Source organism: Phaseolus vulgaris, chromosome 2 (assembly GCF_051622355.1).
Source record: "Phaseolus vulgaris cultivar YP4 chromosome 2, ASM5162235v1, whole genome shotgun sequence".
NCBI lineage: Eukaryota > Viridiplantae > Streptophyta > Magnoliopsida > Fabales > Fabaceae > Phaseolus > Phaseolus vulgaris.
In genome coordinates, this window is record NC_143499.1 from 39,116,243 (window position 1) to 39,140,360 (window position 24,118).

Consider the following 24,118-nt stretch of genomic DNA (forward strand, 5'->3'; position numbering starts at 1 on the left):
GGGTGACAAAATAAATCCTCCCATGCAATGTGTCCTTTCATGAACTGTTTGGTTGACAGGAAATAAAATATGGAAAATAATATTTTTGTTTGGTTGAAGAAAAAAAAAATAGAAAAGTTGACTTTCGTAAACAAAAAGAATAATTTTTTCTATTCCTTATTTACTACTATTCAAAATTTAAACTTATCTTTTCCTGTTTCAATCTACTTAATGGTATCATCAGTGTCTATCTTGTCTCAATTCTAATGGTTTTAAACTAAAGGTCACTTTTGTGCTTTTATCTGGGCATGAAAATTCTTCGAACTATTGGGAGTAAGATTAGTTTTGGATTCAATATGTTTAAAGAAACTTATACTATGATAAAAAAAAAATAGATATATTTACAAGATATCTTCAATTTGAACAAATCTATTTAGGAAAAGATAGAGTTTAAATATATATAAAAAAAAACAAGGTGAAATAGAGTTATTTCAATAGGGACTACTTTATACTACAACTCCACTAACCAGTGAAACTACAAATAAACTATATCATTCAAATCACAATAAGACATTTAGTATGAATTTTGTTATCTTGAACAAGTTTCCGTCTATCATAAACAATCCATCAAACCATCTATCATGAACAATCTATCACCTATAACAAAAGTTATAGATGCTTAGAAAATCTACTACATACTACTATTATACAAAACATTATTAAATCATTCATGTCACAAATAATAAATATTCAGTCTAAATTTTGTTTTATTATGCAATTAACAAGTCTGATTATACTGTCTATCTATTATATACACATGTTATCTATTATATACACATGTTATAGACGTCTGATTATACTGTCTATCTATTATATACACATGTTATAGACGGTTAGAGAATCTACTAAATATTACAATCATAGAAACATTGTTTAAAAATACAAGATACATATCAACAATTCAATTTATTTATTTTCATCAAAACATAAACTCTAAATAATTTTCTAGTCATCAATTCATCTAATGGTGCATAGACCATCTAGTTGGTCAAAAGACGGTCTAGATAGATCGTCTAGGTCTCAACAATATCTTTTATTTAAACGTATCTTAGAACACATTTACAAACTAATGATTCATAGACCGTTTAGGGACTTTTCAGACTATCTAACATATCGTCCGATAACCTTTCTAACGGAAAATTATCTGCCAAGTTAAAACGGTTGAGTTTGAAATCTTTCATAGAAACATAACTCTAACACCTTCCAAAAAGAGTGCTAGCGAAAGATACAGGGAAAACAGTAACAAAATACATGGTCTCAATTGTCACTGTCTTTACATCTTAATCTAGATTCCAAGGAAAACCAATTATTTAAAGACAGGCCTAGCTTCAGTCCAAGAGATTACAACTTTTGAAACCAAGAGATATTCTAAATTCAGTTGTATAGCTGCTTGAACCTTCTGCATGCCTCCAAGACGTTTTCCCTGTGACCAAAGGCACTAACCCTGACAAAACCTTCACCACCGGGTCCAAAACCACTACCAGGAGTTGTAACCACATGAGTCTTCTCAAGAATCTCTGCGAATACATCCCATGAGCTTTGGCCAGGGAAATGAACCCACACATATGGTGCATCTTTCCCTCCATAGACTTTAAACCCAAGAGAATCAAATGTCTCCATAATTATGTTGGTGTTTTCTTTGTAGAATCCAATAACACCTCGCATAGCCTGCATTCAAATGCAAAAAGCAACCCTATTACGCGACTTCTTTAAAATATACATCAATTAAAGAGAACCACCTTAGCCACAAATTGCACACCTCCACGACAAAGGCTAGTAATAAAGTTAGTAGCTGAAAAAGTTGGAGCAATAGAATGACATAATAATAGAAGCTGAGAAGCATCAAAGGAGCATGAGATGTTGGGTGGACCTTGATGTATGGGAGTGATGGGAGAAGGGAGCAGGATGAAGATAGGCATTTTAAACAATATGTACAGAAATTGTCTGTTTTAGAAAACTTTAGAAGCAAAACAAAATAACTGACCTTAAGACCTTCTGGTGAAAGACAAGCCAAACCACCTGCCTGGGAAATATTTGATGCACCATTGAAACAAGTGGATACAATTCGGTTGAAGTCCCTGGCAACAGGAAATCCATCAGAAAACAGCAACTGCTTTGGAATCGCAGTCCAACCTAATCGGACTCCAGTGAACCCAGCATACTTGCTAAATGATGAAGTTTCAATGGCAACCTGCAATTGTCAGTAAGATGTTACGGATATTGATATGCAACAGAAATTCATGGTATTATTCTGAGACATCAAAAGAAGATTCTTTGTTGATTTATAAATTTTTGGCCGTATTTTTTATTTATAAAAAACTTGACCAGTAATCCCCTTGGTATATCAAATAAGAATCATCCAAAATATATAGTTTATACTGTAAATAAAAGTAGAAATCATTTGCAAAAGTAAATACACATGTATGGCTACCAAAATATTCAGTGGCCAGCAAATAGCACACTCAAATATTGTTTGAATAAACTAGTTAATAGAGCAAGTAAAATAACTCGACTGTGACATCTTCGATACCAAACGAAGGATGTTCCAAAACTAAAAAAAGAAAAACAGAAAAATTAATTAAAGTTCTCCCATAAATTAAAGTGTGCTGTAACTTTTATAGAAATTCTCTTATCTTACTTTCTGAAAATTGAGATGCATAAGTCAAATTTAACTCATGAAAAAAGGCTGCTTAATTTTACTTTTTGTATTCGTCTTTCATAAGTGTTTATCATAATAGAACTGTAACAATATTGTAGGGAAATGAGCAATAACGTCCTCCTAGATATACCACAGTGCAAGCGAATAGATTCATCATTTAGGTCAAACTAAATAAACCCCGTACCCAAAACATGAGATTTTCTTGAAGTAAACAACAAATTATCAGACTTTAAACATCAAATTATAAGTGACAGACTGACCTCCTTGGCTCCAGGAATTTCAAAGATGGAACGTGGGTTGTCACCAGAAATATACATTGCATAAGCTGAATCATGGATTACTATAGAACCGTTGTCCTTAGCATACTTAACTAGTTGGGTCAGTTGTTCCCTTGTTGCTGCAGCACCAGTAGGATTGTTTGGCGAACAAAAAAATATGATGTCTGGTCGAGAAATTGAAGATAAATCAGGGAAGAAACCATTTTCCGGACTACACCTCATGTATTCAATGTTTGCAAACTTCTCAACATCCTTCTGGTAGAGGCCAGTCTGGCCCATAATTACACTTGAGTCTACATAGGCCTGCAAATAAAAGTTCCACTATTTACAGAGAACAAATACTAGAGAAAGGGCTAGAAATTTGAACAGAATAAAACTGGTGTTCCATCACTTCCTTGTTTTCTATATATTATTCCATTCATAATTTTACATCTAATTCATTTTCAAAAGAATTCAATATTGTGTTGCATAATTCTACATAGTAAACTGATTGTCTATAAACATTTTTCAACCAATGTTTCAACACAGTTTACTATAAAAGATCATATTTAGCTCAGCTTATATATAGAAATTGTGACTTCTCCTTACCAGTTTCCTGAAAAAAGGATTTTGAAAAAAATGATCATTTTTAAAAAATAATCAGTTATCAAACATGGGCTAAGCCCACATGAACAAAACACCAATTCCCTGCAGCTTTATTTATTGTAACTTGAAAAAATGGAGTAACAATCAAACATTCCAACAAAAAAGGAATAAGTCAAAAGCTCTCATTAGTGTATAATAATCACAATTATTTAGATATGCAGTTGCGTAAAGGTTAGTCTTGCTCTACTAAAATTTGTGTAGCAAAAGTCTGGGTTACAATCTTCTCATTCCGGCGAACTATCAAATGAACTAGCAATTAGCTCTTTATCAGATAAAGGGACAACAATGTCCAGTATAGTAAGATAGTTAATTATATATGTTAATAATTTCAAAACGTAGAAAAATATGAATCAAAGATGAAACATTAATCAAAGACATTAATTGGTGATTTATACATGTCTACGTATGTTCGGTGCCCTTCTTTCCTAAGTAATAGACAAACTTCTAAGTCAAGGTTTGGTAACTACATTGAAGAGCATTTCTTGAAAAAATAAAATCATTCTTCCAAGAAACTGGTTGATTCTTCATAGAGCAAAACGGAAGTGTAATGGTTTTAACCAATCACATAAATATGAATTACCGGGTATGAAGGGTCTTGTACAGCCAATTTTACATTTGAACCGAAGACAATCTGTCAAAAAATGAAAATAGAAGAATATTTAGTTATTGGTTGTAGAAGATACCCAATTAACATGTCACAAAATTAAAATAGAAGAACATTTTAAATTGAATCAGAATATGTAGTCCAGGTAAAGAGCAAGATAGGCAGAAAAGACAATTTAAGAAGGATATCATATATTTTAAGAAATAAAAACAAAGAAAAGACAAATGAACCTGGAGACGAGATATATCACACTTTGCTCCATCTGATACAAATATATCATCCTCTTCTATGCCAAGATCGCTGTAAAATGTTGAAGCAATTGCACTTCTTAATGGCTGCATAGATTAGAGATGTCTTTATCTAATCAAATTCCCCCAAGAGTAAACATTAACATCAATTGCAAGGATTGAACTTAGGCACCTCACAACCCTAAATACAAAGAAAACATTTTATATGCAATCACAAAGTAGCTGTTTTCTTATCATCCATCCCAATTCTCAGAGTTTTCAAAGATAACATAAATTAAAAGAACAAAACATAAAATAATGAATGGTACATGACATAAAAAGCTACAACTATCCATCCTCTAAACATGAGCCAATGTGGCCAAATTTCTGACCCAAATTTATCACAAGGCTCAAGGCATAACTTCTTCCAGTAAAACCTCTTGAATATAGTGCACAACAGGCACACATAAGATGAAAATACCATTTTTTCTTCCTGAAACAGTTCAAGGACCAAGAAAAGAAAGGAATCCACATGTAGAATTGATACCATAAAGTAATTGTAAACCCAAAAAAACAACACAGGTAGGTCTAGAAACCATTAACAAGGGAGGAAAACTGTATAACCGGCATTCACTTTTAATGAGTTCGGAAAGTAGACCATGGAAGGACCAAAAATCGAAAATGGAAAAACCCTCCTTAAGATGTCAAAACAACATACCTTTTCACCTTGTTCAGCTCCATACCCACTATATCCTTCAATAGTTGACAATGCTTGTGATCTCTGAACAAAAGGGAAATTACAACATTTTCAAGTATTTAAATGGAAATCGGTGAAACACGGGTATTATTCAATTTAGTAAAGCATTATGCATGATTAACACTTCTATGATTAAAAAAAATATACCTACAAAATATTACTTATTTATGATAGAGAAAAGATAAACTGAAACAAATATAACTAGACATGAAAGGAATTATAAAGATGACAAAATTAAAGCTACTTAAAAAAATATATGATACATGGTACTTTAATAAAATTCATCATTAATCATAGAGCTCCAACCTCAAGGGAAAATGGTAATTACTTAAGAAAAAAAGTGTCAAATATCCAATGTCCTAAAATTAAAGATAATATCAGCTTTGTTCACACCAAAGTTCTACCTTTGACAGTGCATCAGATATGACTTCAGGAATAGGTTCGGTAGTGTCACCAATTCCAAGGCTTATAACTTTAGCATCAGGGTACTTCAGCAAGTGTGCAGACCTTCTTCTAGCAATCTGTGGTCAGTGACATGAAAAGCAGAAACGTAGTCACTGTTAAAGAATTAATCAATGTTTGAGTGCGTGAACGAAAGAAAGAAAGATATACAAATTCATTAATCATTACATAATTGTATACAAATAAAAAAGAAGAAAGAATAAGAAAAGGAATACATATTTTTCTAATTCTTATTTATCCGTTTGAGGTAGAATGTACAAGCAAATTTCAAGAGCAAAACAGTGCTTCGGCATCTCACTTCACAAAATTAATCAGTCTTTCCTTCAAAAATTATATGATTAGATGTTGACGAAAGGCATCTATTGTCAGGGTTATATTCATGTCTCCAAAAGAGCATCGATTCTGATTAAATAAAATGACTTAAATTTTCTAGAGAAAACATAAAAGAGGAGGTTGGTTATGAAAAATGCAGTGGTTAAAATGTTCCAAAGTTAACATTAATTTACGCAATAACTTGTTATTTCACTATAAAAGACATGCAATCCTTCATCTTGATTATTCAATTATGGGAACCTGCATAATACAATCCAACGTACTTCAACAAACGAATGGCTCTTCATCTTGATTATTCCAGTTTCGAGCAACAAAAGCCATTTCCCTCGAGAGGAATTAGAAACAAATATTTGAAGTACAATTATAATTTCAAAACATAGCATCCGGGGGGAGCATGCGTGGTGAATGAAAACAACTATACACCGAGCGATAACCAAACTAAGAGTTTGGTTTCTAAATGACATAACTGAGGAAGAACTGTAACAAAACCAGAAAGGTCCAGTAGCATTGCATACCTCAGGAAATAGATAGCCAGCTTGAAGTTTCCCCATATTTGGATTGCGAGTGACCCTTGTCTTGTACCCTTAGCGAAAAAAGGAAGACATATAAATGTTATCTCACTCAATCGTATCTTTAATATTTAGTCAACACACTACTATGCTCTTTTCAAAACTATACCACTATAACAACCCTTCCAACATACACACTACTATACAACTAAGGAAATGGCCAGCCAGAATTTGAATTCATAAACTTGTCAACTACAGCATTGTAAAAAGAAACCACTAAACAGAGGTATGCACCCCATTATAGCATTGCCCAATCACAAGAAGAACCAAAAAATTTAAAGAGAAATATGTAGACACTTCCACATCAAGATTACTCCGTTAACACCAATCATTGCTCCATAGTTCTCTTTCTCTCACTAAGTGTCAACTAGTATGGCCATATCCAGGCATCATTTCTTAATTCTAAATAGAAAAGAGAAGTTTTCAAGGTACCGGTCTCAGCCTCGGGTGTCGCAATGCATTTGCAAATGCCCACGCTCTTCACAGGCAATGAAACGTGTCCCCTGCAGCAGCCAAATGAACCCCCACAAATAAAATTCAACACTTTTAATCATAAAGTGAAGAAAGATGCACTTTCGAATCAACCCAGAAAAAAAACCATTTGTGGGTAGGATCCAATTTTTCTTGCGAACAAAAGTGACAAAAAGGAACAAGGTGAGGTGAAGTGAAATTAAATACCTAGAATTGAAGGAAGAGGGAGCTAAGAAAGCAGAAGAAGTAGAAGAGAGTGAAGTAGCGAGGTTTTGGGTTATAGACATTGTTAGATTGAGGTGGAGAGAGTGCGTCGATCAAACTACAGAGCTGCGGCGTTCAGTGTTTGTGACGAGGAAGGGTATGCTGCTTCTGCTATCAACCCTATAAAAATATTAATTCTCAGTTCAAAAAAATTTAATCTTAATTTTGTGAGTTTTGGCTTAAGATCAAAACATGGTGTGATGTTTCTGATTAATCTAAAAAGAAGCATGCCTCATGGGAATAAGACTCTTTATATTCTATGAACTAATATAGTTTTATAATAATTGTGTGAATAATATGCTTATGTAGAAATTATTTATATTTAAATTTGGATAACTTTATTAAGTTATAATTCCTAAAACATGGATTTTATTTATTTAAATCTTTTAAAACTAAGTTTTAATTTCTCCAATAAATTCTGTTTTTTCTATTCTTTTAATTTTAAAATGCTCCACTTTTTTTGTCTCTAATTATATAGTATTTTATAAAATGATTAAAATTGAACTTTTAGATGTTTTAAAAATGCTAAAACATATTCTATTATATTCTAGTTGTAAGTTAAATGTCAATTATATAACCAATTTAAACTGATTCTTAGACACTTGTGATAAATGATTGTAAAATTTAATAAGAATGTTGAATTGCAAATACAAATTTATTTTTATTTGGAGTTTATAATTTATACGGTAGATTTTTTTCATATTAATAATTTCTTACTAAAATCATTTGTTTGATTTTATCTATTATATTTTGTTAACAAACTTATTAATTTGTGGCCTTTTACTTCTAATATTTTTGTGTTTAGTTTTATTTTTTAAATTGTTTATTAAATCAATTTTATGTTATAATAAAAACTATATTTTTTCTTTAACTTATCAATGATTTAAAATAAATAAATTATTATTTGGCTAAAAAGTAAATTAATTTTTAATTAACTTATTTATTACAAGAGAATAACAATACAATGTTTTCAAGCTCCAAATGAGGAAAGATAAGCAAATTGAGTAATTAGTAAAGGAGCTCAATTATGAAATGTCTGTAATCTATTCTTAAATTCAACTCACAATGTATTTAATGCAAAACAATAATGTATTATGCATTGGCCACAAGAGATTACACAACATGAAATAGAAAAAAGTTATCAAGAAAACAATTTGGTAAAGTCTTTAGGTATTGAGTAGAAAAAAATTACACATAAAAGAGAATATATTCATCATAAGCTCATCTTCCTTCAAGTAAATATTTTTTTTTATAAATTTTATAAATATATTTTTACAACTTAAAATTTACAATTAAGAGTGATATTAAAAAAATACTTGTCTTTAACAACTAATAATATAGTTAGACAAGTTTTATTAAAAATATGATGTAATCTTACGAGATAAACTTATATAAAGTATTTATGTTTTTTTATTTAATGTGATAATAGATAATGAAGAATATACATAAGGAGGTAAGGATGTTGTTGGATATATTTATTTATTTTTTGCATTAATTGACTTGTACTTCCCACACTTTATCCTTTTCCTTTATTTTTATTTTCATTATCGAAATAAGAAAAAAATGTATGGTTAATCATCAAGCTTCCCTCACATGATGCCTTGATCATCATAATTGCATTTTGTGATGTTGAAAATAACAAAGTTGTGAGCATGAAGAGTAGCACTTCTTCAATAACTCTTACACATAAATTTATAAATTTTGGATGTGTAGAAAATGTTAATAGTGGTGACTCTTATATATAAGTTTTGGACGTGTAAAAAATGTTAATAATAACGTACCACGTCCAAAACTTATATATATTTAAGAGTTACAGCGATGAAATATGTAAAATTAATTATATAAATTATAATTATTTGATATTATAAAAAACTTTGAATTTTTAATTTTTTTTTGTGATTTAATTATACAGTATTTTGTTATCTGGTGTTACATGTTCACTCTAATCTAGACCACTGCACCTAATTCTTCATTCTATTCGCAAATAATTTTACTAATAAAAAAAACAATTACAAATTTATTATCATTATCATTTCTAGCATATATAATGAATACATAAAATTATTTTTATCTATCTACTAATATCTATATGAGATTAAGCACCAAATATACAGTGTCTCTCCACATCAAATAAAAAATAAAATATAGCAATAAAATTAAAGGAAAGATAGGTAGATGAATTGGTTGGAGTAATCCCATTGGAAGCTTAGTGTAGGTCTTGACTTGTTGATAGTAGTGCACGCAGCTACAGAATCCTTAACAGCTTTTCACATATGGCCTGGAGACATTGCACTGTTATCTTCAATGGGTATTCTATGAAACTCTTATATCTATTATATAAACAATGAATAATAGACTGTCCCTAAATTAACAAGAGTTTTTATGATAATAAATATAGTTAAATATTAAATTAGTTATTTCGTATTACGATATCTTTCTTGATGTATTAGTGTGCTAATATATCTATTAAAAAAGAATAAATAAATACGTGTCCAATACAAAACCTTCTACCAATTAATAAAGAACCCGATTGTCTAAAAAATATGTATTTAATGATTATATGTGTCTAAAGATTATATACATATAGTGATAATATTGATTTCGCTAAAAACAATTTGTTTACCTTTGTATAAAAACAACCATTAATAGTTAATGGTTTTTTAATGATTATTTGTCTTGTCTGGTTACGTCTTATTTAAAAAAAATGACGTCAATTGAATGAGAGCACTTACCACACTGTGTAAAAAAAAAATATATAAATATGATCTCGTAATATTATGTATTATACATTGTTTTAAATTTTATGTAATAGAAGTATAAAAAGGAAACACGAAGTTGCATAAGATGATGTAAACATAACAGTCAAATTAAACTAAGTAATTTTACAGAATTAGATTGAAGAAGAACATTATCATAATTAGAAATTATAGAGGGTGAGAAAGTGCTGATTTCTGGTGTTTGTAGAACCAAATGATGGAAGAGTAATAGCTACAGACAAAATATCTAAAGCTAGCTACAAAAATAACCAATTAGTGCCAATCTCATTCAGTATTCAGGTATATAACGTAATCCTTTCATACCAATCATTCTTCTTTTCAAAAATGGAATAACCCAAAATTCCATGTGATTCTCTTGGACAATTTTATTTTATTTTTCTAAATAGGTATTTCATATATTTCACTAAACAAAGTCCTTGGAGATGGTTGGGTTTTCTAGTAACTCGCGTGGGTCAATTTCTAAATAATGTTTTGTTTAAATATAAAATAAATAATTTATTAGAGTAGAATTAAGTAGAAAATAAAGAAGTGATAAAAAAGAAAGAAAATTAAATAGAAATAATAAAAATGTATAAAATTCTTCATTTTTTAAAGTATTTTCTCTCTGTCCCTCTGAACATTCACAGAGTTTAATTTAATTACAAGCTTATATTTATTATTCAACCTGGTATTTTAGTGGTCCCTGGTGAATAGGTTAGGTCACCGACTGTTTTTAAAATTTTAAGATTTAAAATCTAACGCACCATAAAAATCTCACTGTTAATATGGTGAATGTCCAAAAGGATCAAATGTCCGAAGTACAACTATCGAGCAGAAAGAACTAAAAATAGAATAAGTAAATTCAGTTTAAATATTTTCTTAAAAATAATAAAGCCAACAATTGGGCTAGGACAATGTAAGGTAAAATTAGAAAAAAAATAAAAGGCAATTGCTTTTGAATCAAGAAATGAAAATCCAAAATTTCAAAATTGAAAATAATACAGATCAGAAGAAATTATTGTGTTCCAAATATAAAAATCTAGAAACAGAAAATCAAAAATCCCATTCCATATAAAAAAATTCAGAATTAAAAATAATACATTTCAAAAAAATTTATCCCAAAAAATTATTGTGTTCCGGAAAAAATTTATCCGAAAAAAATTTATCCGATGTAACTCATTTTTTTAAAGATATTTTTGTCTTTTCCCTGTAATTGGGTGCAGGAAGCAATTGCCAAAATAAAATCAAAGACGTTTCTAGACCCAAACCATGTTTTTAATACAGGGTTGTTCTTGAAGTACATATTCTGAATTGTTAATTTCCGAATAGCTAGAGAATATTTTTTTCAACTGAAGTAGCCAAGTTATCCTTATTTGAAGTATAAAATAGTTACAGAATTTATCTTTTATGAAATTCTGTGCATCCTAAATGCCAATACTCTTACGTAATGCGCATGCAACCCATACAAGTTGCTATCAATTAATCAAAAAAGAAAGGAAAACATAGATTCACACAAAAACACACCATGATTTGCTGGCATGCTTCATTGCGATAAAGACCCGCACGCACGTCGAAAAAAGGTTCGGTGTATTAACAGCTGTCTGGTCCCAACATTTCGTCCACGATAATGGCTTACACGTTCCAATCACCACTCACTTCTCTATACAGCAGCTCTCACCCTAAACCGAATTATCTAGTTAAAATCTATAAGATCCAAACAAGAATATGAACATGGTTTTATGGAGAAGCCACTGTCACGAGTCTTCAAAATGATGATCTGTCTCATCAAAGATCTCCTCCTACACACAAATTTTGACACCAGTAAATCTCTCTACAAGTATATTAGTTATTTATTTTATCTACCATGTTTCATGAGGGATGGGAACAGAATTGTTCAGAATGATCATTTGTAGTTCAATACCTGTAGAAGTTCTTCAATAACATCTTCCATTGTAATAATTCCGACAGCTTCTTCTTCTTCGGGGAGCTTAGGAAGGGGACTTCCATCTATCTCCAAAATATCCGAGTACATATTTTTTGACCATTTTCTGCTCCGAGAACCAGCCCTATTTGACATGTTTGTATTTGGGAAGCTTTTCCACTTATGGAGTGGCAACTTGGGTTTCAAAATTTTCTCCTTGGGAGGCTTTTCATCATCGATATCCACCTTCACATCTCTCACCGAGTCTATTTTAGAGTCGTGAGGCACACAGCATTTGTTAAGAGAGAAAAGTTCAGTTTCAAATTTTTAAACTGTTTATAGCGTGATTTTACCGTCTGCATTATTTTGGGAAGATTGTTCCTCCATCTTGTCACACCGTCTCACAACAACTGCCATGTGGCTATGGCCCTTCTGGAATTCATTTAAAATGTCATAAAGTGGCATACTTTCTGGAACCCTGTCAATACATGTAAGGTCACGTAATTAAGCACAATATAAAACCAACGTGTCTTCGTCCATTAAACTGGTAAATCATATATAAGATTACCTTGGAATCCTGCGTATAGTTACACTCTTCACGGATGCATCATCTTCTGGATGAACAGTCAATAAATTCTTCACCTAAAATTAAGCAGCGTGCATTCAGAAAACATAAGGTGGTATATGTATACAATCACAAAAATAGAGGATTGAGAAAACATCGATTGTGAGCAAGCAGTAGAAAAAAAGATTAATAATGCAAAGGAATCATAATCTCATCATACAAAGTTTACTCATAAAAAGCAAAAAACAAAATCACAGAAAACAAAATCTCGCAGCAGCTGGAATTCATGTTAACAGTGAAGGAAGCATCAACCTCAATGAATATCAATCCTGTTTAGGAGATACCCACCACTAATATCACAACTGAGTTATAACTAATAATGTCTTGTAAACCACACAAAAAGTGACAGATCGCTGATGTTTTGATCCCCCTGAATGTTTGTGTTACAGAATGGTCACCAGATGAATCTCTGGCATTTTGCTAAGTAGTCAGGCTTAAAAAGTGACACGTATCCTCTCATTCATTACATCAAATTTAACATGCAACATTTAAGCTAATAGTTTACCACCCAATGAAGTACTAAGCTTGTTTCATAACCAATGTGCAGCAAGCACTACAACTGATAGTTGGCTTACACGATTAACTCGTGAATAACCCACCATTAACTCGTGAATAACCACCATTAACTCATGAATAACCGAAATATCACATGACCTTCTGAATACTACCTTGTGACAGATAAATTAAGTGCTGAGCTTGTTTTCATATTAAGTGAAATCATAGAATTGTATTTTATTGCGCATCTCAAATACCCAAACTAAACATGTTTTTCATTCCTAACTGGCATTCATTGTCATTGCCATTCATTTTGGACAATTGAACCAAGAATGAATCAGATGAACCAAATGTAACTATAGAAACAGATTAGATGCTCTGGGGATACTACATAAGAAAATAGGTCACATTCTCATTTCCAAGGTTACAACTGTTTGCAAAATAATTCAGTTCTTATCAAGTAAATGCTCAATACCCAAGTGATGGTTTTGTGTTTCACATGGAGGCTGACCTTCAAGTTCATAGCAAAAAGTAAAATTTCAAGAAAGTGATTCCTGAGGATCTTTAGAAAGATAGCTTTGATCAAACAGTCAAGAACAATTGACTTTTGTAATAATCCTCTGGATGTGGTTTTTAAAGCACTTCATCTAATTCTAATGAAAAAAGGATGTTCAACATTATGGTTTAAAGAAGAAAAAATAAAACACTTTACCAGTATAAGTCCTATAATGTTTGTAGACTGCTCATAGAAGACTGGGACTCTGCTATGCCCTTTCTCCAATATTTCATTCATCAGTTCCCTATTTAATAATAGGCATTTAATTATTTGAATAAAATTTGGACAAAATACAAAAGCTACCTTTAGTTCATAAAATGTAGAATACACCTTACCTATCAAGCTTTGAATTAATATCAACAGCAAATGTATCAGCTATAGGAGTCATAGCATCACTGGCTGTCTTCTCGCTGAGTTCAAGTGCCCCAGCAATGATAGTTGTTTCATCATGTGTCAGTTCCCCACCTTTTCCAGCCTAATACAATTGAACAATATCAACAAACACACAAAAAGCATGAATGTTAAACCGTGGGATTCCAAATAACCAGAAAAGTAGATAAGATAGCCCTTGGTGACAGTTCACACAAATTACATATTTTGATTGAAAAAGAAACGCTAGAAAAGAGAAATATACTTATGAAACACATAACTCAGATTCGGCAGAGCAAATTAAAACAAGAACATTAAAGAGACCTCTCATTGCTCTGATACAGACCTCATTACCATGCAAATTTACAAGTGTCTTCAACTCAGCTCTACGGAATAAGGCCTCATGTCGATGGCCTAGCAAAAAGTCCAACAACTGGAAAACCATATACATGCAAAAAAACCCAATAAGGAAATGGAAATAAGGACAAAACAAATTAAATTTGCTGCATGTTTACTCAAAATAGAAGAAATAAAAAATCTTCAAATTTTGTCACCTTACTAATTGGAAAGGCAACCGGAAAGCACACACATACAAGCACCCGGACAAAGGGAGCCACTGATGCACCAATAGCCAAACCATACCGAGAACAAACTGATTGGGGTATAATCTTCACACGAGTAGACATACATCAGAGCACTTACACAGATTGAAAGTTAATATATTCATATCAAATAGTAGACAAATAAATATCTACCACACATGCATCAATCCAATGGGTTAGAACCACCATACAGAGGACCCTACTAAGGTTATCGGTAAATGAGCAAACTTAACAAATACTAATGATTGAAATTAATTTACTTATAGATAAATCAGGATTTAAGTCAAATTTCTCCCTTCCATATTCAGTGTTTGATGCATAATTGAAACTCAAATTGGATCTATTAGCATCATTTCAATTCCTAATCTACCATTTAAATTCAATGTAGCCTGAAGTCTCCTTCTTAGTCCTCTATGACTATGTCAAAAGGAATGTACCTGTACCACTAAGATCAAAGTGAAAAGGACGAGAGATGCTTTTAGAGTATGTTTGTAATAAGTTTTGGTAGAATTAATTTTGAAAGAGTTAGTGTAAAAAAGAATTACAATTGAAAGAACATATTAGTGTTTGGGAAAAGTGAGTTTAAAAGTATTGTTTTTGTATGAACAGATAAAGCAAAGCCACTTTTAGTAATAAGCTTTCTGAAATACATATTAAATTTAATATATATATATATATAGTATTATGTCTTGGTGTATTATAAAGATTAAAGTTATATTCGCTACATACTGATAGTGGAATGAAAAACTACTGTTTCAATTAGATTTGATTCTAGTGGATCGAATATGTCTTCTACAAATGGAAAAAAATGCAAAACCAAGCAAATCGGATTCTTCGCAACCAGATTTTTATTTATTGCTGCATTGTTCCAACCTCTAAACAAATAGGCACTTAATCTGATACATGCAGGTATTCTGCTTTAAAACATACAGTTACAGAACGTTCTTACCTCACCGAACAAAAGAATTAATGTCACCGAAATAAGGATAGCACCCCACGCAGTAACAAGACCGTCGAGAAAAATAGGAAGTGTCTGAAAAAAAAGAACAACAATTTATAATATGAAATCCTTGTGACAAATTAGAGACCAGTATATGACTGCGGTTGTACCTCCATGGCTGCAGCATTGCAAATTAGCAGTGTACAAAGCAATAAATGTTGGTTTTTGACAACTGGTAATATCTTCGCTGTAATTACAGAAACAAAACGCCAATTCAAAAAAGTAGAGAATCATTAACTAACTGCATACTTTACAGAACAGAAAAAAATCAAGCAATCACGTTCTTCCCGTTTCTACCATGCCAAAAGTCCCTTCATTAATGGAAACATTCAGCTAACCATTTTCTTTATCCTTGAAATCTAGATAACATGCCTTATGATTTTATTGTTAGGATATATTTACACAACTTTTTTCACAAGGTCTTCAGGATTTAAAGAAGAAAATAAATTCTTCCAAATTAAAATTAATTTATATGTAAGTTAAATCAAAAATAAAAATGCAGAGAAATTATACAAAGAGATTCTTATGAACAAACTTTAATTTACTCATCTCACTTTTCATATTTTTTTTCTGCTGAAATTCCTTGTAAAGAAATTTATCTTATCAGACCTTACTCAAAAACTCCCAAATTAGGTTTTAAGAAAGACACCGTGATTTCAGCTGCAATTTTACAATTTCCTCAACCGGAAAGCGACAGTAATGGTATCATTTGTAGTTTCTACAGAATCAAGAACCGCACGAAGGAAACCACGACAAGTTTTTAAAACCACGCTCCCAAATGTCTCAAGAACGGAATTTTAATCAACAACTGCACTTAAATTCTTTACTTTAATTGTAATTCATGCGACCAAATGAATCATTACAGGGAGTTAGTTACCTAGACGGATCATTTTCAACTGTAAACAAACTCAGCACAAGAAAGTCGGAAACAATTTTTTCTGTCTTTTTATTACTGTTAAAACAATAATAGAAAGTTCCGCAAACAAAATCAGATGCAAATTTCCTTCTGTACGATTCCTGGAACAAATTTGCTGACTCGGTGCACAAGTTTCAGCTTGAAACACGAGTGCCGTGATTATTGAAATTACGAAAGAAGAGAGAGGGACAGAGAGAGAGAGAGAGATGAAGAAATTAGTTTGCAATATGATACATACCAGCGTGACTGCGATCTTGAGGAGTACCAGACTTAGCGAGGACCTCGAGATCAACAAGGCTGAGGGACATGAGGCCCAAAGTGAGGCCCGACATGAGGCCCGCGAACAGAACCAGCAGAACGATCACGAGTATGTGAACGAAGAACTCCGACGTGCAGCATGCGTACTCCACCGCCATTCACCTCTTTCTCTCTGTTAGACTTGTTGTTCGAGTATTAGCAACAATCAGAGGAAAAATGTTCTCCACAGAGCTCCACCATCTCCATTGTTTCGGTAGATGAGATGAAAAACCAAGAAGCACGTGCACTTGTGTGAATTTAAAGGTGAACATGACGGTGGCTTTACTTTTTTTTAATTAAACGTTAAAGGCTTAAAAATACTTAATTTAAATTATTTATTATTATTATATATTAATCAGTAATTAAAACTTATTTAATACTGTGATAAACCGTAAAAAAAGCGAAAGAAGAAAAAAAAAAGACCCTATCTCTCTCTCCCATTCTCTTCTCTCATTTCTCTTTTCATTTTCTCTTTTCATATACCCAAATTTCTCTTTTTATACCCAGATTTTCAAATATAATAAATTTATTTTTAAGCTAAAGATCTCTTATTCTTTATTTTTTTTCTATGATTTAGCCATCAATATTAGTAAAACCAGTTGAAAAAAATGTTTCTCTTAACTTAATTAGGTTCATACTAAAATTTGGTAATGTTTGGATAATTTTCTTTAGGTTCCTAAATTTTGCAGTGATTATCCTGTTTGAGGTAGAGTTTCCATCTAAATAAAGAATTTTAGGTAAGAGAAACTAACTTTAATTTTTTAATAGTACCACAGGCTAAAAAATCTAAATGTAGAGGGGACGTGGTCCCAATATTCATTTTATCAGTAATGTTGTTTGTTTATTATATTGTTTAAACTGGTAAAAATATTAGATGGTTTAGTATTTTTAAGTGTTGTTTTTTTTTATGTTAAATAGGATTTGAAATGTTGTGAATTGCGTTTTTAATGATATTGTATAATGAAAATGATATGAAATTGAATTCATACATTTGGGATAATGGGATAATATATGAACTGATATTTGTTGATGTATTAAGTATTGATGTTTATGTGGTAATAGATATCTCCGAGCTTAACTGATTATCTAAGTCAAATAAACTACGACATCAAGTGATGGTGAGAAGCTGATGAAAAAGTTCATGTTGCATGGATTGTATTGAACTTACCCTAATTTTTTCTTCGATTCGCTAGTAATCTTTGAATTAGGTGTTAGTTTCTGATAGAACTTAAAAAAATTTAAAATATTGTTTTAAAACTTATATTATAAATATTTATATTTGTATAAATTATAATAATGTATTAAAAATATTTTAAAAAAAATTAAACTACGTAAAATTTATATTTATATTGTAGTAATTAAATGTATTTATGGAATATTCTAAGTTTATCCTGCGTAAACCTTATAAAGAAAAGTTGAGACGAACAATTGATGGGAATGGCAGTTGAGTTCTAATGCGTCCAAAAACCATGACAGCATCGCAAATCTTGTGGTTGATAATTTGTTTTTTACAATATAAAATGTTCTTTAATTTTACTACTCTTTATTCAAAATCTTGTTTAATTATATTTAATGAAACCTATTTTTTTTAAGTAAATACAATTAAAAGTGTTTTTTTTTCTCATTTTATGAATTTTGATGTGTTTTTCGTAATTTATAATACAGATATTTTTTTAAATTGGGATTTTTAGGACATTAGTTAGCAAATTTTATTTACTCATTTTACCACTCAACCATTATTATTTGGTAACTTTACCATCTTGGACACTTTTTACACATTTCATCATAAATTTTCAAATTTTACAAATTTTATAGAATGGTATAACATGTAAAAAAAAGTCACCGTATATTTTTCTATTATTAATTTGTAAAAGCAATGTGGTTTTATTCTTATTTTTTACTTTTAGGATAAAATACATCTTTACTTTATAAATTTTTGGATAAATTTGACGAGCTGAGTGTAAAATATTAAATAAATTATGCTTTATCAGTTTAAAAAAGTTCACTTTTAATCTCACAATATTTGTTTATTCATTTCAGTTTCTCAATCATTCTTTTACGAGTTTTAGTTTTTCACAAATATTTTTTTATCAATTTTAAGTTCTTAATGTTTGTATATAATTGTTTTTAGTTCATTCTATTATAAACAAAATTAAACGAAATATTGCAATCATATGACTTGACATGTAACTACTAGTTCTAAGTATATGACTAAAATATATCAAAATTTTAATTCAATTGTCCTTATATTATAAATAAAAGTTTTGATATTTTTGACATGTTCTATCTTAAATCTTAAATCTTATATCCTAAATTCTATCTTACTATCATAATAAATATTAATATTTATAATAAAAAAAAGATTTTTTTTATGGAAATACATACAAAATATAAAAAATTGGATTTTTCTTAAATTAATAAAATTATAAATTTTTAAAAATAATTAAAATAATAATATTTATTAGATTATAAGATGGAGCATGGTGTCTAATAAACATTAATCAATAAATAATAATGTATCATTCAAATACATTTTTATATATATATATCATGTTTATTATTGATAAAATATTATTTTATTCTAAAAATTTATGTAATGTTACTGTTGGATTTAGTTATTATTTAAGAATTGGACATCTGTAAATAGTTTCAATTAATTTTACTTTTTTTAATAAAAAAATACTAAAATTTATGCATGTTTTTATTCTTTACTATTATGTTAAATTTTAGTTTTATTATCTCTAAATTTTAAGTTTTTATTTGTGTTTCTTGTTAAAAAAAAGTACAAACTTAAATATTATTATGATTTATTAAATATTAACATTTTACATAAACTAATTTTTAGAAAAAAAATTAATTAGTTATTATATTGACTAAATTAGATATTATTTTATATACTAAAAAAATTGGTTTCTAAATTAGTTTCTATTATTGTTAAATAGTTTATAAATTGGTATCTAATTAACTACCAAGGTTTTAACTACTATTTATTTAGATTCTAAATTAGGTAGAAAAACCTTGGTTACTAATTATATATCAATTTAAAAATCATTTAACAATAATAGAAACTAATTTAGAAACCAAATTTTTTTAGTCTCTAATTTAGTCACTATAGCAACTAATTATTTTTTTTAAAAAAAATGGTTTATATTTCATTATTTTCTTGTAGTGTTACATGTTAACTAAACATGTTATTTAATCTGAATATTCATTTAAAATATGATTAAATTTGTAAAGGTAAATAAAAATTGATAGTCAACGTAATAATATTTTTTTAGTTATCTATCACAATTTAATTTGAAAAAAAAAACATATAATAAAGGAAGAAAATGAGAGTTGTAATTCAAATTATGTTTATGGTCTATGTTTCCGGTTTCACTTCTCATAATCATCTTTTTTGTCATTATCTTCATCTTAACTTATTTTAACGAAAAATATTCAAAATAATCAATTATGAGAATGAATATGTATAATATTCAACTTTTTAAATCATTTTTAATATAGAAATGAGTATATTCATACTCATCTCGTAATTTCTTTTATAATTTACTTTATATTGATGAAATTGTTATTTTAGAAATTTGATATTTATATAAATATAATTTATTCATTTTTATTTGACATTGAAAAAAAGAAACAAAATCTTCTTTTGACATTAAATTCTTGAGATTATCATGTTTCATTGGATGTCATTTTTTTTAAAAAATAATTAATTAATATTTAGACAAGTATGAGCATACTTATTAATTGATGAGCATGAGAATGAAACACGAATTTCATATTAATAAAGTATTAGAGAAAAAAACGAGTACAATTTGTTTTTCAAGAGGATGAGAACAAGTATAGTTAAACTCACTTGTCTCACCACATTATCTTTCCTAGATTTAAAAGGTTAAAAGATTCAGAGTTATAAAGGTTTGTAAAAAAAATTCATATTTTGTATTTACTAACAATCTTTTATTATGTTTGAAAAAGATAGAAAACTAGGCTTTTCAAAGCAAATATGCTAAAGATTGTCTTAAAGATTGATTCATGCTTTACAGTTTGATCATGTTAAGAAAATGAACAATGAAGATAACAATCATCAGCAAGAGTTGCACACATCATTAAATCAACACAACATGTTTTGTCATGCTTTGTTAACAACTCAAAATCAAGTTCTTAATGCAGCATGAGAGAAAGTTCTTTGAGATAAACATAAAAGTATTTATTAGACTACGCAAAGAGTGAGTTTGCACTTTGATGTGCCAACTTTTTAAGTTAAATCAAATTCTTTAATTTTGAGTCAAAGTGAATAATTTCATAAGTGAATTAGGAATGAGATCTTAAAAAATGTTTATGATTTTTAAGTAAAATTGAAATGAAGGAACTTACTCAAAACATACAACCAATGAGTCTTCCACAAACTTGAACAACATGAAATATGAAAAATGAACATAAAAGGTAATCATAAAGGACATGCTCATATAACATAGGGGACCAAAGTCTTTTACAGAGAACATTGAATGATGGTTGATGTTAAGTAGGTAGATGTATGAATTATATACCTACATATATAGATGATTGTGACACAGTGGTGCTAGAAGTTCCTTCCCATTTTAAATTTATTGAAACTCTTCCTCTTCATTTTCAAGGCTTCCGACAATATACTATTTATCTTTAACTTTACATGTGAATTGATGAATATTAGAGATGAAACAATTTTCTCTTATTTATACTATTTATTGTCCAATACTAAAACAACTTTAAACTATATTTTATCTTATGTCTTAAAACATATTTATTTATATGTTAATATTTAAAATAAAAATGTTAACCATCTTCAATCTAACCACTCGTGTAGAAATTAAAATATAAAAAGTGTAAAGTTAAAATTTAAATGAAACTTTATTAGTGTAAAAATGTTAATTTTAAAATAAAGGCTTTAACTATTTTTAGCCTAAATTTAGTTTGGAAATTAAAAATGAAAATATATTTGATGAACTAAAAATATATTTTATTTTTTTAATTTTTCCTTGACACGTCATTGTGCTAGAATAATAAAATTTGTAAATTTAATAAAAAATTAATAGTAAATTGCACAAAAAACAAATATAAAAAGTAAAATTCGTGAAATAATAATAATTAAATAAATAAACATACAAGTAAAGGTGTATATTAATTATCTATTTTTTGAGATCATAAATGTATATTATCTTAATTCCTTTACATGTTGCAAATATAGTATAATCAGTTTATATACTATATCATATTCTAATATTCATAAGAATATTCGCAAAACTCAACAGTTAAACTCTAGGTGCAAATCTTTACATGGAGAAAAGACAAACTTGAAAACAGGACATCCATGTATAAGGTAGTGGATGTTGGTTTAACTTTTAATCATGCATTATTTTAAACTTTTCTACGTCATGTAATTTTTGTGTGCATAATAAATATGAACTATATTTTATATTTTTAAGATATGAATTTTTTATTTAACACTTGCCTCATATAATAGAATTTTTTTTAGGAAACTAAGGAGATATATAATTACTTTTACATTTCAAGATGGAAAAGCTTTTATTTTTTAAGAACTCGTTTTTAACCCACTCATATTGACGACTATTGGATACTTGTTTTGAATGAATTAACACCAAGAAGTTAGATAAGTTATTTGTGGCCATGGATTTTTCGAAAATGGATTATTAATCCAGTAACACAATTTGACTTACCCAACACTAGTTTAGTTTTTTCTCTTAACTTTGTAGGTCTTGTAAGGTTACACAGACTTAAACAAGTTTAACAAAAAAATTATAATGTTAAAATTATTAAAGTGGATAGTTTAGTTTATTTTTTGTGTCCTCTAGTTGACCTATATATATATATATTAATATTTATAATATTTTTCATTAATATATTTCCTTTCGATAAAAAAAAAGTGTTATACGAAATTTAGCTGTTTAGCATAGAATATTAGTATTAAAAAGTCTTTCTGATCATCATTGAATAATATAACTCTAAATTTAATCCCACTCAAATAAATTAAGTTAATTTTTTCTAATCAAGTTAAATTTCGATTGAATCCAGTCTCATTCAATATTTTATAATTTGGATAACGGTTTTGTGAACTCAATACTCAAAAATTATTTTTTATCAAAATTATTAAATAATAATAATAATAATATAATTGTTATTCAATTTACCTCATTATTAGTGTATTTTTGAAATATTAAATTATTCTATTTTAAAGTATTAAATAGTATAATATATAATTTCTAAAAATCTAATAATAAATGTTTTGAAATTAAATTTTTATAAAAATATAATTCAAAATCTGTGATATAATTAATCTAACACAATCCAAATTGATTAAGAGTGAATTAGGTTTAATTAAATTTAATAAAAAAAAATTCTTATTTAATCTAATCTAATTATTTATTTATTTATTTTTTGACCATGAAAACCTATTCCAATATACTAGTACTAATATGCAGCTGTCTAATTTTAATTGACTACTTTTTAAATATAAAAGTTTTCCATTAGCCTATTTTTTCGTGGGTTATGTATTAAGTGATAAAATAGCAATTTACAATAACTTAATGTCTAGAGGGGTTTAGATTGGTGGAGATTTATGTGCTATGTGTGATCTTGTACATGAGAGTGTTAGTCATTTTTTTATATGCAAAGTTATTTTTAAGGTATGGTATATGATTGACACATGGTCTTATAGGTTATTTGTACATTGTGATAGATCTGAATAGTATTTTGAACAAATAGATATTATGGATACTCATAGCTTGGAAAGTAACATGTGAGTTTCTCTTATATGGAAAATTTGGAATCATAAGAATAAAGTGATTTTTAATGAGACATTGATGAAGTTTGTAAAAATCTTTATTGTATATCAAATCAAGGCATGAGTATAGGTAAATTTTAAATTGTCTAAAACAAATTCTTCCTATTCTCATTGGTGCATTAATTTTTCTACATATTTCTAAAGCAAACACAAGCATGATTTTTTTTTTTTGCTGTCGAATTAATTGTATGAGAGTGGGTTGAGAGAACAACTTGAAAGATTAATGTGGATTTCATGTAAACATATATATACTTTTGGAGAAAGAAACACTCTATTTTCTATGTTGTTTGAACTAAGAATGATGCATGATTAAAAACAGGACAATATAATTTTGATACTTATATAAATAGAAGTTTTTACACCTGAATTGGAGTAACTCTAGTATTTCCATTTATATATTTTTTTATTATTGATAAAAAATGATTAATTTATTTT

At 28.9% G+C, this 24,118-nt stretch overlaps 2 protein-coding genes across 2 annotated transcripts; both read right to left on the bottom strand.

The window, feature by feature from the left end:
- Positions 1-1,200: 1,200 nt before the first annotated feature.
- On the bottom strand, positions 1,201-7,555 carry AGD2 (Pyridoxal phosphate (PLP)-dependent transferases superfamily protein). The gene is made up of 10 exons (XM_068613790.1): positions 7,252-7,555; positions 7,006-7,076; positions 6,520-6,587; positions 5,614-5,730; positions 5,171-5,233; positions 4,456-4,560; positions 4,202-4,252; positions 2,959-3,279; positions 2,024-2,230; positions 1,201-1,707 (listed from the first exon to the last, which is right to left on the bottom strand). The coding sequence occupies exons 1-10, from the start codon at positions 7,329-7,331 to the stop codon at positions 1,414-1,416; spliced, it is 1,377 nt and encodes a 458-aa protein (XP_068469891.1). The 5' UTR covers positions 7,332-7,555; the 3' UTR covers positions 1,201-1,413.
- Positions 7,556-11,571: 4,016 nt separating this feature from the next.
- On the bottom strand, positions 11,572-17,297 carry LOC137811931 (DUF21 domain-containing protein At2g14520). The gene is made up of 11 exons (XM_068613791.2): positions 16,787-17,297; positions 15,743-15,819; positions 15,582-15,665; positions 14,585-14,698; positions 14,377-14,463; positions 13,997-14,136; positions 13,818-13,905; positions 12,554-12,627; positions 12,339-12,463; positions 11,986-12,251; positions 11,572-11,863 (listed from the first exon to the last, which is right to left on the bottom strand). The coding sequence occupies exons 1-11, from the start codon at positions 16,962-16,964 to the stop codon at positions 11,819-11,821; spliced, it is 1,278 nt and encodes a 425-aa protein (XP_068469892.1). The 5' UTR covers positions 16,965-17,297; the 3' UTR covers positions 11,572-11,818.
- Positions 17,298-24,118: the final 6,821 nt, after the last annotated feature.

Excerpts from the sequence above, each read along its gene's own strand:
- AGD2 (XM_068613790.1), bottom strand. The coding sequence starts at position 7,331 with ATGTCTATAACCCAAAACCTCGCTACTTCACTCTCTTCTACTTCTTCT. Across the intron at positions 5,234-5,613 it reads TATCTGATGCACTGTCAAAG|AGATCACAAGCATTGTCAAC; the intron begins GTAGAACTTTGG and ends CCTTTTGTTCAG. Across the intron at positions 3,280-4,201 it reads TACAAGACCCTTCATACCCG|GCCTATGTAGACTCAAGTGT; the intron begins GTAATTCATATT and ends TTTTATTTGCAG.
- LOC137811931 (XM_068613791.2), bottom strand. The coding sequence starts at position 16,964 with ATGGCGGTGGAGTACGCATGCTGCACGTCGGAGTTCTTCGTTCACATA. Across the intron at positions 14,464-14,584 it reads TTGCCTTTCCAATTAGTAAG|TTGTTGGACTTTTTGCTAGG; the intron begins GTGACAAAATTT and ends ATGGTTTTCCAG. Across the intron at positions 12,628-13,817 it reads ACATTATAGGACTTATACTG|GTGAAGAATTTATTGACTGT; the intron begins GTAAAGTGTTTT and ends GCTTAATTTTAG.